The sequence below is a fragment of the Thunnus maccoyii genome, chromosome 12 (genome assembly GCF_910596095.1).
Source record: "Thunnus maccoyii chromosome 12, fThuMac1.1, whole genome shotgun sequence".
NCBI lineage: Eukaryota > Metazoa > Chordata > Actinopteri > Scombriformes > Scombridae > Thunnus > Thunnus maccoyii.
The window spans coordinates 24,657,622-24,671,971 of record NC_056544.1 but is presented as its reverse complement, the minus strand read 5'-3'; the positions used below and the strand labels follow the sequence as shown (position 1 = coordinate 24,671,971).

The 14,350-nt window shown below is 39.9% G+C and overlaps 1 protein-coding gene across 2 annotated transcripts in view; it reads left to right on the top strand.

The window, feature by feature from the left end:
* The window catches only part of kirrel1b (kirre like nephrin family adhesion molecule 1b), a 77,072-nt gene that overhangs the window by 45,807 nt on the left and 16,915 nt on the right, over nucleotides 1-14,350 (top strand). For both annotated transcript variants that reach the window (XM_042429798.1, XM_042429797.1), the window contains exons 2-9: nucleotides 676-825; nucleotides 5,279-5,428; nucleotides 6,564-6,721; nucleotides 9,851-10,001; nucleotides 10,636-10,741; nucleotides 11,546-11,694; nucleotides 12,070-12,197; nucleotides 12,667-12,793. In XM_042429798.1, the coding sequence (XP_042285732.1) occupies nucleotides 676-825; nucleotides 5,279-5,428; nucleotides 6,564-6,721; nucleotides 9,851-10,001; nucleotides 10,636-10,741; nucleotides 11,546-11,694; nucleotides 12,070-12,197; nucleotides 12,667-12,793 (1,119 nt within the window). The remainder of the gene's footprint in view (nucleotides 1-675; nucleotides 826-5,278; nucleotides 5,429-6,563; nucleotides 6,722-9,850; nucleotides 10,002-10,635; nucleotides 10,742-11,545; nucleotides 11,695-12,069; nucleotides 12,198-12,666; nucleotides 12,794-14,350) is intronic.

Here is a 14,350-nt window from a genome sequence, read left to right as displayed (position 1 = left end):
GGAGGAAATGTGTGTGTGTAAGCAAAATCCTTTGTACTGTGTGATGAAAAAGAGCAGGCTGTATCACAGCTTGGCAATGATGTTCTTGCAACACAAGCGTGCGCTTACACATCCATGCACGCACGCACACTTTCATTAACACATACCCACGCAGAGACAACATAAGTCTTTGTAAAGTCCAGGGAAAACCTTGAAAAGGGGGCAAGAAAGAAAAGAAACAGAAGCAGAAAAACACAGAGGAGTTACAAATATGCAAATTGTAGCGACTGAGCTCCGAGTCCAGTTAAAAAGACCAATGATTAAAATGATTTTATAAAATAAAAAGTAGGAATTCTCTTGTGTCTCGCTTTTGCTCTGCAACCAGCCAACACATATGTGCATAAATGCAAGCAAATTCACTCCAAAACTTTACAGTCCCATAAGAGAAATTTCACTCAAAGACGGGGTTTATATTAAAACACACTCTCAATAAAAACACATAATAAAAAACGACAATAAAAACATCATAAACGCAATAAAAACACAAAACAAATTACCCCAGCGGCCACCACATGGATAAGCACGAGTCGATCGGACTGTTTAGCTCAATACACTGCAGTAAAAGATGGCAGCTCATTGCCAGGTCACAATGAAAGGAACTTAAAATTGATTTTATTCTCTGTCCTTCTGTTGCAGTGTGGTGCGTCCGCTTCTCCCAGGAGCCTGCAGACCAGTCGGTGGTACTCGGAGAACGGGTGGTGCTGTCCTGCGTGGTCTTCAACTACAGCGGCATCGTCCAGTGGACCAAGGACGGCCTGGCCCTCGGCGTCGGAGAGGGTCTCAGAGGTGAGGGATGGGGAAGAAATCCCGTAGTGAAAAGGAGTGAAATCTCGCAGCTCCACCAAGCTGTAGGGATCAAAGTGAAGTAAAGAAGGGGAATAACTCAGCTACGGTTTCGGTTCAGTTTTGACTGTAAGAACCTTGACAAAAGATATTATGGCTGAAAAGTGTAGGGGTTTTTTAACATTAAGGGAATGAACACTGTACCAAGAGAGAGAGAGTTAAGAGCCAAGAGGCGTGTGAGTGACAATCTGGGCAAAAATGAGTCCTGTATATCATGCTGAATTAGAGAAAATCCCTCACACTGCTGACAAAAGCAGACGCACATTCGCATTTACATTTTAAGCCGACACGCACATCCAGAATGACTTACTGCGAGTGCAACAGTAGAATGCGCTTCATTTTAGAGATGGGGTAAGTATCACACACAACCAAAAGTGAGGAGAGTTAAAGGGTCGAAGCCACAAAAGAAAGAGAAGAGGATTTTTTTTTTTCCCTCTGCATTCGCAGGATGATCGGAGGAAACTCAGAAGTGAAAAATTAAATAAGTGGCCCCGTTTTGCAAAAAAACATTCAAACAAGCTTGTGACCAGCGTGGCTTAGTGACTGCAGGTATTGACTTTTTACGACTGCAGCTGCAGATAGCTTTTATTCCTTGCCCATGATAAATTTTAGTGAGCTATTTCAAGAATGAAAATGATCTCTCAGACGTGTATCTGTTGAACAGCCTCTGAGATAGCATTGAGAATCTTCATTGAAAGGTAATTTAATGTGAAGTACTTAAACTGAAATGCTGCATTATAATCAGTGTAGTGCTTACTATAGAAAAAAAAGCATAGTATCGATCAATTCTGCAGTAAATATGTAATCTGTGAGTTCCACCTTTTTTAAATTTTGGTTTTAAGTCTTCACCCAACAACATCTTTGATGCTATAAGTAGGATTTCTGTGGTGTTTCTGCTTGTTTCTCAGACTTTGTGGTGGTAAAATCAGAGTGTTGATGACACTACAAGGACAAGGACTCAGACTTAAACATTATGCCAAATGCACATTTTTTTTTCTTGTGTTAATTCCAAACATACCACTGCAGCTGTAATTGCTTTTCTCAAGAAAAACCTTCTAGACAAACCATCCATTACCCGCTTGAAACCCTCTTTTAAAGTAATTCAGTGATAGAGGGGAAAAAAAACATTTATTTATATATGAAAATGTCACAGATATTTACTTGACTGAGCAATTTACTCAACAAAATAACATTATAAACAATAAGTGCATTAGCACTCGCATACTTAGTGCCCTTTAAGCTCTAAACCACACGTCACACTTCTCATCATACTGTAAATTCATCCACAAAGAACAACACATACTGTATAGCACATAAACACATCACATACACACCCACCCACCCATATGCATTCAGTCAACTCACCACCCGCACACACACACACACACACAAAACCCCAAAGACACATGCACACAGTCACACAAGTGATAATCTGACATGTGATGTGAATCTTGTGTTCAACTCAATTTAATTCACAGGTTCAGTAAAGGTCAGCATGTTCCTCTCTCTCTCTCTCACACACACACACACACGCTCCTCTGTCTTTCAAAACCACTTCTTTCATCACTTGTATTTCTCAGATGCTTTTCATTTCTCTCTCCTCTGCTTTCCTCTCTTTTTTTTTTCGCTCATGCCTTCCTCCTCCCTCCTTCTCTCTGTCGGTAATGCTCTCTTTGTCCTTGTAGCCCCTTTGCAAGCGCGGTTGCGGTGACAAACACACCAGCGTTTGATCAACATGTTGTCCTCTTTGTCTCTTTTTCTCGGCTTTTCTTCCATCCATCATCAACTTCCGTCCATTTTTTTTTTATCTTTAAATTGCTTGTGCTGCCATTCCTCCCTTCATCCGTGACGTACAGTCCCTCCTTCTTCTTCTTCTCTTGTTTATTGAGAATTTGAGAATTTACTGGCATCTAGCAGAACAGACTTGGCAGAAATGGGATATAATATTCATAAGTATGTTTTAATTAGTGTATAATCCCATGAAAAGAGGAATGGTGTGTTTTCGTTTGCTTAGAATGAGCCCTTTATAGCTACATAGGGAGCAGGTCTTCTTCCACAGAGGCCACCATGTTGCACCGCCATGTTTCTACAGTTTAGCCCAGAACAGACAAACAAAACATTGGCTCTAGAGAGGACCTTTGATGTTTTTTGTAAGTTTCCCAGCCACTGTAGGTTCTCCTTCACACCTTGAAGGGGAGGGGTATTCAGTTGGCGGTGCAACCTCACCGCTAGATGCCACGAAATCCTACCCACTGGTCCTTTAATTAATATAGAAATAATGTATACTGATCTAATGAGGTGTTGTTGTTGTATGAAGTATGATATATAAGAGGTTGTTGTTATGTGCCCTTTGTGGTTTTATACTGCTGTTAATGACAGTGTAGGCGGGCAGACTGCGCAGTAAAATCATACCTGCAGTTTGCACACACGCAGGAGATCTGTGTTCGACTAAAACAGGTTCTCAATGTAAATCTAGAGTAATATAAAATATAAAGAGAACCCTTTAATATGGTAATGATCTATGTCACATGTCACATGTGTGTACCGTGTTTACATGTATCAATGCAATTAACTAAAAGATAATGCTCTCACCACCTGCAGGCATCAGTGGTGGCAGTTTATTGTTCGTTCTCAACCTCCTCCTCTTTCTTCTTCTCCTTCTCCTTCTCCCTGGGGAGCTTTCACCTCTGTGGTTGCTATGCTGCGAGGTGCTGGAGTGGATGATGTAATCTCCACTAATACTTTTGTCCCTCACCCCACCCACCCCAATCCTCCTCCTCTCCGCACCCCGACAGCCCGCCTGCTCGCCTGCCTTTGCCATCTGAATCCATGATGTCATGTTAGGATTGGGCACGGAGGATCAATGAGTGCCCCCTAGTGGGACGTCACGCTCAATTATGTCTTTGTCTGAGAGGCGAGGGTTCAAACAGAGAGAATAAGGGGTGTTGTAATAGGAACGGCGCTGCCTGTAGTTGTGCAGTTTGTGTATCATACAGGAATTGATGTGGCATCATTGTATATGTGTGGCGATGTTTGATCTGTGTTCATGCAAAAACCCTTCAGCTGTTTATCTCTGACTGTGTTACTGTGCAGCTGTGTGTGTTTACGTGCGTACTCCTGCATGGATTACCTTCCCCTGTGTTGTTTGTGTAAAAGACAGACTATCATGATCTGCAGATATCCATCTGCAAACAGGTCTTTAAAACTACTTAAAAATAAATGCTGTGCATTAAGATAAAAAAAAGCTTTGACATTTTCATATAAATGTGCATCCTGTTTGCTAGTCTCTGTCTCTGATTGATGCAGTACATTTGTGATTCAGCTTTTTTTCTATTTCTTTATCTTGCAAACAAGTCAGATATGCCGGTACTCTGGTGCATAGGAAAGCATGGGACAGACACACAGTAGCTAACATTAAAGAAAAGAAGAAGTCTTTTTCTTTTTTTTTTGTTTGTTATTTGTTTTCCCAACATAAACTGTATGGCACACATCTTGATAACTTACAATTTAAAGGGTTGGTTCACCAAAATTACAAACTACAGTAAATATATAACCTCATTTACTTCTTGTGGCATCCAGCCATGCAGATAGTTTTGGTTTTATTTTCAGAGGTTTTGAGATTTAAAACGGAGGTGGATGGAATACTGTTTGTTCTGCTCACAGCGCTGAATATTCATCTCTTTCCAGAAAAATGTCCCAGTTACTCTAAATAATCAATAGAACACTTCCAAAGAAATACCCTCCATGAAAACTGTTCACAATATGTTCTGTGGATTATTCATTTTGGTGAAGCAACCATTTAAATTCACAAAATTCCTTTCCAATTTATGTTGTCTGTATTTTTTCCAGTCTGGAGCGGCTTAAAAAATATTGTCAATGAAGCTGTGTCTTCACAACTAAAGCTACACATTTGAGGACATTATTCATAACAAAAAAAATATTGCAATTTTGTGAACCAATTCCAGCTATATAAAGTCATCCTGCACACATTGAATTTATAGTTTTGTCTAGTTCCCTTTTCAGTACATGGAAATGAAAGCCTTCATTCCAAAATCCCCAAATTATTTTTTACAATGCTGCACACGAAGCTTGTCACTCTGCGTTTCTAAAGTAAAGATGATGATATTCTCAGACAGATCTTTTGTGAAGGCAGTGCTATTATGATGACTCACAGCTGTAATAGTAGTCTGTAAAGTGCCAGCAATCTTTTTCAAACATGAGGTCATGTTTTCCAGGTGGTACGCTATTTTTTTCGACCTGCAAATAGACCCTGATATGATGCATGACTTACTGTAGAGCTAAAACAGAAACTCCAACAAATGCATGAATCACACAAGTCTCATACTGTTTACCTCTGCATCTATTTAACTGCAAACCTGGTGTGTGTCTCCTGCAGCTTGGCCCAGGTATCGCGTGCAGCGGGCTCTGGACATCGGCCAGTACAACTTGGAGATCTCTAATGCCGAGCTGTCCGATGACTCTCTGTACGAGTGTCAGGCCACAGAGGCCGCCCTGCGCTCCAGGAGGGCCAAACTCAATGTACTCAGTAAGTGAACTACAGCTGTAGACACAGGGGTCATTTTTACAATATATATTTTTTTAGATTTTCTTTTCTTTTTTCAGTTCAGTTTGAGAAAACGATCTTCCATAGTGGCCCGGAGATGATTTGAGAAACTGAGGTTCACACTCAGAGGCACCTTTATAGTCTGAGATGAACTGTTTGGTTGAAATCTCACGATCAATTAAAACACACAGATGTTAATTTTCAGAGCTAATTCAACTGGCTCTACTCTACTGACTATATTTGATGCATCATTCTTGCAGTAATCTTGGAGTTTCCCCATCTGTTTCTATTAGACAAATTAATGTACTGTGCAGTATTCATGGTGTTTGTTCATTTTGGAAATGTACTTTTGCCCTCTATGTTGTAACAAACACACCCGAGAGGATCAGAAGGTACAAGAATGCAACAACCCCAGAAACATTACAGACAGACACATTTGCATGCAGTTTGGAAAGCCAAGCTTGTGTCTAAAAGTTACAAATTCATTCTTCCTCGCAGTTTTGGAGGGAGCTGCATGTAGGGGAAGTTAAGGAGAAACACTCTTGAGCAAGGAACTGACCTCCTGTGCTCCTTGCTTATATAAAAATTTTAAAAACAAATTTTAGTGATGGGCAAAAAAGTAAAACCATTTACATATCAACATTTTAGTTGTCTTTTACATGTACAGGAACTGAAGTAATATATACAGTAACATAGGCTTTATTTCCAGATCATTAAAATTACACACAACAAAGGTCAAACAGCAATAACCTCATGAGGAAAATGCTGGATAGCAGATTTGGATATCACAACACCATGGTGAAGGCTTCATCCAGACTCCCCACAAAGCAGGATAGTTTTGCTTCAGTACTATGTTTTGTATCACCAAAGTGTAAATTTTTAAGGAACATAGAAAAACAGCCCTGTTTTTTAGTATAATGGAAATGTGTTTTTGAGGGAATCCAAATGGTTTGAAAGGGTGTTTTATTGGACTAAGTAGCAGATTTTCTCAAACCCAGAGAGAAGCCTGTCATTGCTAAAGTGTTTTATGCATATATGTTTGTCTGTATGCATGAGCTCTCAACGCCATGATCAAGGCAACAACATAAATAAATGTTTTTGTGTGTCCGTCCTCCAGTCCCCCCTGAGGACCCGGTGGTCGAGGGAACCCCGGAGCTCCTGCTCATGGCTGGGAATCCGTACAACTTGACCTGTGTGACCCGCGGGGCTAAGCCTGCAGCGCACATCCAGTGGACCAAGGATGGAGTCGCTGTGGAGGGGGCCTACCAATCCACAGTGAGTCACACTCACACACACGCACACACATTCAGCTAATAGGAAACACGTGCACAAGGCAAGAGTCACGCAACATAAAACAGACATAAAACCATGAAGAATTTATTTCACTAAATGAGATCTGTATCTCACGTGCCTACTGGAGGCTTTAAAATGGTTTGTAACAGAAATTCTAGTACAATAGGAGTACAATGTGTTCCTCAGTCGAAGCCCAATGATGTTTATTTGTTTATATGCTTTTTGCCATGGGCAGTGTGAGGGGGAATTACTGTATGTACACCTCAGGCCAAGCAGCACTCCAGAAGTCCTGCATTAGAGAAATACAGTGTGCAGTGCAGTTAGCATGCTAGACAAACCAAGTCAGTGCACAACCTAATTTCTTGATTGACAAAATAATAACACCTTAGTATAAGGGAGCCATATTTAATTAGTATTTGTGATGGAAATTATGCCTTTTCATGCTTACAAAGTGCAAATCCTGACCTGCTAACAAGTGAAGTGTTTTGTGCATTGAAACCTGATAGGAGACTTTAGGTATTTGTGATCCATTTAATACAGTATGTGTTTCCAAAAGTGCCAACACAGACAGGGAATAATCATTGAAAAGATCACTGCATGACTCCATCACTACTCCATCGCTACAAAACTCAAATTTGTCAGTTTTCCAGTGATTGTCCGCAGTATTTAATACCCAAAGGAAATGTCCTAACATCTCAGACAAAGCAATCGCTGCTGTGTTAAAAAGGCTCAACAGGGGAAGAGACTCAGCCATTACTAATGACACAAGAATGAGATTCCAACCAGCTACAGCTCAATCATACTATCACATTGGTTTATAAAACTGTAATGTCAAATGCCAAAAAAACCCATTTTGACCTGACAAAGATCTGACTTGGATCTAAATGTTGTTTATTTGAATAAATATTGCGGCTTTGGAGTGAATGTGCAGGCGTTACTTTTTTCCTAATAACTGTAATGTCATGCCAAGATGAGCTACGTCAAATTGGAATTTGTCAACATAACATTTTGTCCATGTGTCATCTAATAGACATACTGTACTGTACACTCACATGATAAATGAAATGTGCAACACTGTCTGCAAGCCAAAAATGGAAGATTTATTTAAAAAAAAAATCTAAGTCATGACAGTTTGGTCTTGCATCCTGAATAAATGTCACAAGACCAAAATCTTGAGAGAGTGTCACGCTTTTCCATCATCTATCTCACATACACACCTCCCCCACATGATGCCATGAGCGCAGTGTGTTGTTTTGGACATGCACACTTTCTTATGCCTCTTTTTTTCCCCCTCCTGTGTGTTTTATTTGTCGTTTATCTTTGATTTATTCCTTTATTGTTTTTTGTGTATATGCCCTGAGAAGCACTTTGTGACTGGTGTCTGTAAAAGGTGCTATATAAGTAAACTTTATTTACTCACTTACACACTCAGTCAGGCTGCAAATGCAACTGGCTCGAGTTTTATTAGCTGTTTTACCACATTTAAGAGCTTTTGTGCATGAGATCTCAGTAATTATAATATAGTCATGGATTGTTTTCATTTCAGAAGTTTTAAAGCTGAATTTAAGACAATAAGTTGCGTAATTAAATGGCAACTAATAATACTTGGATGGTTCTTTGTAGATTACGGACATGACATTATATGCACTTTTGGTATTTCAGTGTTTCAGTGTTCACCTGCACACAAACCATAAATGTATTCAGATACATAATGTTTTGATCTCAGTCAGGTCTTTGTCAGGTCAGTCTTTACCTGATCCAACTGATCCGCTGTGCAGACATTACTTCCCTCTATAGCCTTGCATCTACATGTGATGTACATTCTCTCACTCCTTCTTTAATAAGCTTTGTATTAACATTTTCAACCTCTCACACACACGTACATACAGTATATAGGCAGCAACTGTACTCGGTGACACTTGCACACACACACGTTCATACATTTTGCACTTTTTCACCCACATTCACACTCTCCTCCCGCTCCCATATTCTCTCCTACACATATGAAATTATGCCTGCAAGCACGCACACACACACACACACATAGACACACATTCACATATGCACACTCATGCTTTCATATGCACACAGAAGCAGCAGCAAACACTGACTCACACACTCAAACACAGATGTTTTTACATCTCTTGCAGCCCGTTCTATGCCCCCCCCCCCCCCCACACACACACACACACACACTCATACATATTACATGCTGCTCTTATGTTACTGTGATACTGACCACGCATTTACACCACCGTGAAGGCTGTACATACTTTTTTAATAGATTTTGTAGCTGCATTGCAAAACACCTCACCTTCCTCAATCAAATAACACTGGATGTTATGTTCTTATCCTGCAGGATTATTTTCACTACTGAGAAATCAATTATTTTCCAATCAATAAAGTAATCCTTTATTTTGAAAAAAAAATTTAAAAATAAGAATAATGCCTATTACAAGCAGATAAGATACAAATCCTCACATTTGAGAATCTGGAACCATCATGTTTGATAATTTTCTTTAATAAATGACTTAATTTTAATTATCAAAATTGAGTTTCTCTGATCAATCAACTATACATCTCAGCACTTCTATGTTTCTTTACAGCTTTAGTTTGAGTTTTGGGCTCTTATTAAATGCAAATCCCAATGCTATCATAAAATCAAAATTGCTTCAGTTAATTGAACGAACATTTTGTAGAAAGTTACCTTCCTGCACCAACATTAAACTTTTGAATTATGAAGATAAAGAACAGGAACATGTCTTTCTATAAAATGTCTCATTAAAATTCTCCTTTCGATCTTCAGCTTGCACCATCTCTCCTCATGTTGTTGCTATTTCTATCTTCAGATTTCTATTTTATGTTATTTCTTTAACTCTCTTGGCTCACTTAGTAACCCTCCTATGTCTTTCTCCCTTCTCATTCCTTTCCTTTCTTTTATTTCTCCTGTGATACTCTTTGTTATCTCCTCTTTTTTTGTCCTTTTCTTCTTCCACCCGTGCTCCTCCTCTTCTTCTTTGATCTTCCCCTGTTGGCTCCCCTCCCAAAATTCAACCCACCACTCTACCCACAAACCTCCTCTCCTTTCCTCTCCTCTCCACTGTCTCACAGGAGGTGTTGCCGGACAGGAAGAGGGTGACGACCAGGAGCTACTTGCCGATCACGCCGGTCGACACCGACAGCGGCAGCAACTTCACCTGTGTGGCCAGCAACCCGGCAGTGCCGATGGGCAAACGAGCCACTGTCACCCTCAACGTCCACCGTATGTCGCTTTTTTTTCTCTCTTACAGTGTAAAGGTGTGCAGGTGGGGCTCAGGTGGGGTCGAGCTGTTTTCCTGTTGACACACAGCAAAATCACTCTATGATTTTAATCAGCTGCCCCTACATTTGTCAACTTGGACAGCCTCTATTTTTCACCGTTCTAAACCCCAAATCAAAGTTTGATTTATTGCTGTCATTGATTTGGCACAAATTTTGACACCAGTAATTTTCACGTAAAGTTGATTTTCTTCAACATCTGGAAAACTGGAAACCTTTGTTTTGAAGGGTTTTAAGTTGTGTCCCTGAGGAAATAAATGACTGCTCGCAAGGAAACTGTAGTTTGAATTTTCAATCAAGAAGACTGATGTGTTTTTCTGACCCAGTGTAGCTACTAATTACTGGGAGACAAACTGCAGTAACAGTAGATGCTGAACCAGTGATGTTTAAAAGCAGTAGCTGTACAGAAGTGGAGCTTCGAAACACCATATTTTATTATGACTTTTATACTTTGTGTGACTTATTTGTGTGGAAATCAATCCTAACGCTGCTTGCTACAGCTGAAACACTCCAGGCATTCATACCATCATTCAGTTAATCTTGAGATGAACATTGAATACGTCTGTTTCCCTGTGCAGATCCTCCTACAGTGACCCTGTCCATCGAGCCTCGCTCTGTCCTGGAGGGCGAGAGAGTCACCTTTACCTGCCAAGCCACTGCTAACCCAGCCATCATGGGCTACAGGTCTGGAGGAAATGTTACCAGAAGTTTGCTTTTTTTATCTAGAAATATATATATTTCAGTATACTTAACTTCAAACAAACAATATCTTATAATACTAACTTTAACTGTATTGTTGCAGCTTTAAGTTCAGCTCAAAGTGTGATGGACTTCTTGATTCTGGTCCTGTAGTGCAACATCAAAAGCCAGATTGCAAATCTGTTAAATGCCAATAGGTTTTCTTTCATCTATTCTAATCTACTTGTAACCATCCTCTGGAGGTGATTGTAATTTCTGCTTGCAGAACAGAATTGGTGAAAGTATTGAATATTTGCACAATTAAGCACAGACTTTTATCCTTGGTGACAATACGGAGACACTGAAATGACTATATGCTGTACTTTAACACCGTACCTTTTAATCTGAGTTTTGAGACTCCACTAGAGGGTCTCGGTACGGGACCTCTGCCAAGTACTTAGTCACTAAGCCTATTAAGTGTATATTAAAATGTCATCTAATGGCAGATGTACAATATGGGTATATGATTTTGAGTTAGATATCTGGCAAGATACAGTACAGATAACAGATGAATGTTTCTTTAACTTGCAATCATTCCCTCAGGTTCTGACATAAAGTTTCTATAAATGTTAGTTTAATAACATTCATTGATAATATACAAAAAACACACATTGGTAAATTGTGGAAATCTAATATTTGGATTATTATCAATAACTCATTATGCTTTTAAGATCTTCTGCTGACAAACGAACATAACAATGATCTGTAACGTTTGATAACTTGTTAAACGGCGGAGTGTTTCTCTGTCAGGTGGGCTAAAGGTGGCGTGCTGCTGGAGGGCGCCAGGGAAAGCGTGTTTGTCACCACGGCAGATCACTCCTTCTTCACCGAGCCCGTGTCCTGTCAGGTGTTCAACGCCGTGGGGAACACCAACGTCAGCATCCTGGTGGACGTCCACTGTGAGTAGAGGGCAAACGTACCTGAGTCATCTACAGTATTAATCTATTATCTATTAATTTCAGCTCAGTTATGCTTTACTGGCCAAACCAAGTGAAAAACACACAAAAAAGTTGTGAATAAAACAACTAGTCACTGATATAGCAGTGACTTTAAAAATAAAGCTAGACATAACCAGAAGAATCATAAAAAGAAAAAAAATGTTTATTCCAGTAAAAGAAATAAAGAATAAAGAAAAGAATCCTACACCAAAACACGACCTGCTTTATGGGAGACAGCCACAGAAAAAAATTACAAAGGAGAATTTGAATAAACACTTTTATTTTGAAGGTTGTTTAACGGTCTGCTATCATGGAATTTAATTCTCTCTCTATCAGTCGGTCCCATCCTGGTAGTGGAGCCCAGGCCAGTTACGGTGGATGCGGACTCTGACGTCACCCTGAACTGCAAGTGGTCTGGAAACCCTCCTCTCACCCTCACCTGGACCAAGAAGGGCTCCAGCATGGTGAGAACAAACCAATCAAAACTTACTCTGACCTTTGAAATTTAAAGGTATTCTCTAATTGTCGTTCTATTTTTGGTCAAATTTGATCATTTATACAGAAAGAAAGTGACCCGGACCCCATTCTTGTATAGACCTCTGGGCAAATCCTTCAGAAAACCCCAACACAAACTTATATTAACGTCTAAGACCCAGACTTCATAAATGTTTGCTTAGTTGTAAAGCAAGCGGTTAGTGGTAAGGCGCCGTCTCCATATCTTAAATCTTTAATTCATGCCTAACAAGTTAAGAAAAGCACCAGTAAAAAACTAATGGAGCCTGCCGAGTAAATCAACATGTTTTATGAATTAAATATAAATCTCCTTCTCCCCCTCTTCTCCTCGTCTGTCTATCTCTGCTCTCAACCTCACAAACCTGCTTTCCTGATTTTCCTGTGTATACTTATCTACTGTACTTGTGTATATGTGTGCAGGTGCTCAGCAACAACAACCAGCTGTACTTGAAGTCAGTGAGCCAAGCTGATGCAGGCCAGTATGTCTGCAAGGCCATCGTACCCCGGATCGGTGTGGGAGAGACCGAGGTTACGCTCACTGTCAATGGTGTGTTACTCTCTACTCACTCTGCTATTAATAACAGTGCTGATATTAGCAAGAATTAATTAAATTATGAAATGCGTAGGATAGACCCTCCTACGCACAGCAACACTCTGCTTCTGTTTCAAACATGGAAGAAGAGGAATGAAACGAGGGGGACCTCCATGATGATTTTTGATCCAGAATCACTCTGTATATCATTTAATGTACATTATATGTCTGTATATGTCTGACAGTTGAAGCCATTCATGTTGACCTGGCCTGATTCATTCCAGCTCAAGCTCAACCAGAACTCCACAGCTAGTTTTTCAGCGTTAAAGGTTGCAGATTGCAACCAACTGAATACCCATCCCCCTTCAAGCATGTAGGAGAATCTAAGGTGGCTGCAAAACTCGCAAAAAATGCGAAAGGTCTTCTCTAGAACCAGTGTTTGGTTTGTCTGTTCTGGGCTACTGTAGAAACATGGCGGTGCAACATAGCAGGGGGTAGAGGACCCGCTCCCTATGTAGATATAGAGGGCTCATTCTAAGCTAACAAAAACACAATGAGTCTTATTTTCATGGGATTATACACTAATTAAAACATACTTATGAATATTATATTCCATTTCTGCCAAGTCTGTTCCACTAGATGCCAATAAATTCTACACACTGAACCTTTAAACCGGCCCAAAGACAATATTTCAATGTCAAAACTCTCTCTCAGAGAGTCCAGCAATTACCTAATAGATCAAAACCGACTCTAAAAAGAACACAGTGACAAGAAGAGAGTTCACAAATTTTCCTCAAATCTTAGCCAGCTGACTAAGTGCCCAGTCAGACTAGAAAGTGTGACAGCAAAATTCATTGGCGAGTCTTCACAAAATGTGCTGGAAGCGTGGAGATGTAATGGCTACTTGCACTCTCGTTTGCTACCTGGACAATAAATAACCACAGATAATTCAAGGGAACGTATTTGTACCATCCACTCCTGTCTCCTGTCTCGACTGACTGCAAACCACGCCGTGTCGCTTGTTGAGCTGTTTATTCTACAAAGGAACTGGGTTATATAACATTGTGTGGTTTCACACAGCTAATAGCTCTCTCCATTTTAAGCTCTCCAGCTGGTTTTATACAGAATTTGACACAAGGGGTTAACAGTGGCACAGGTTTTAATTTATAGTTCAGCATCGGATTTCACTCAGTGAAAGCATCACCACAACACTAAATGCATGTCATCATATGTGATCAGACTATATCATGCTTTAATTTAAAAGATACTCACAGTAATTGTGTTTACATTCTTTTCATTAGGTAATATATATATATATATATATATATATATATTTCATTTTGTCTCATTGCTGAATAGAAGGCTGTGCAGCTGCTGTGTTTACATTATTTCATTCACTGATAGAGAGCGAGAATTGCAGGTTGGCAGAGTCGATGGTTTTGCTAGATGTGTGTTACCAACTTCCTTAATGTTGTCTTTACTATTAATTATCTCCACTGGCATCGGAAACTTGTAGAAGAAAAAAAAACAATCATCCCAATCTCACCAGTCACAGCTCTTGCAGCATCCACA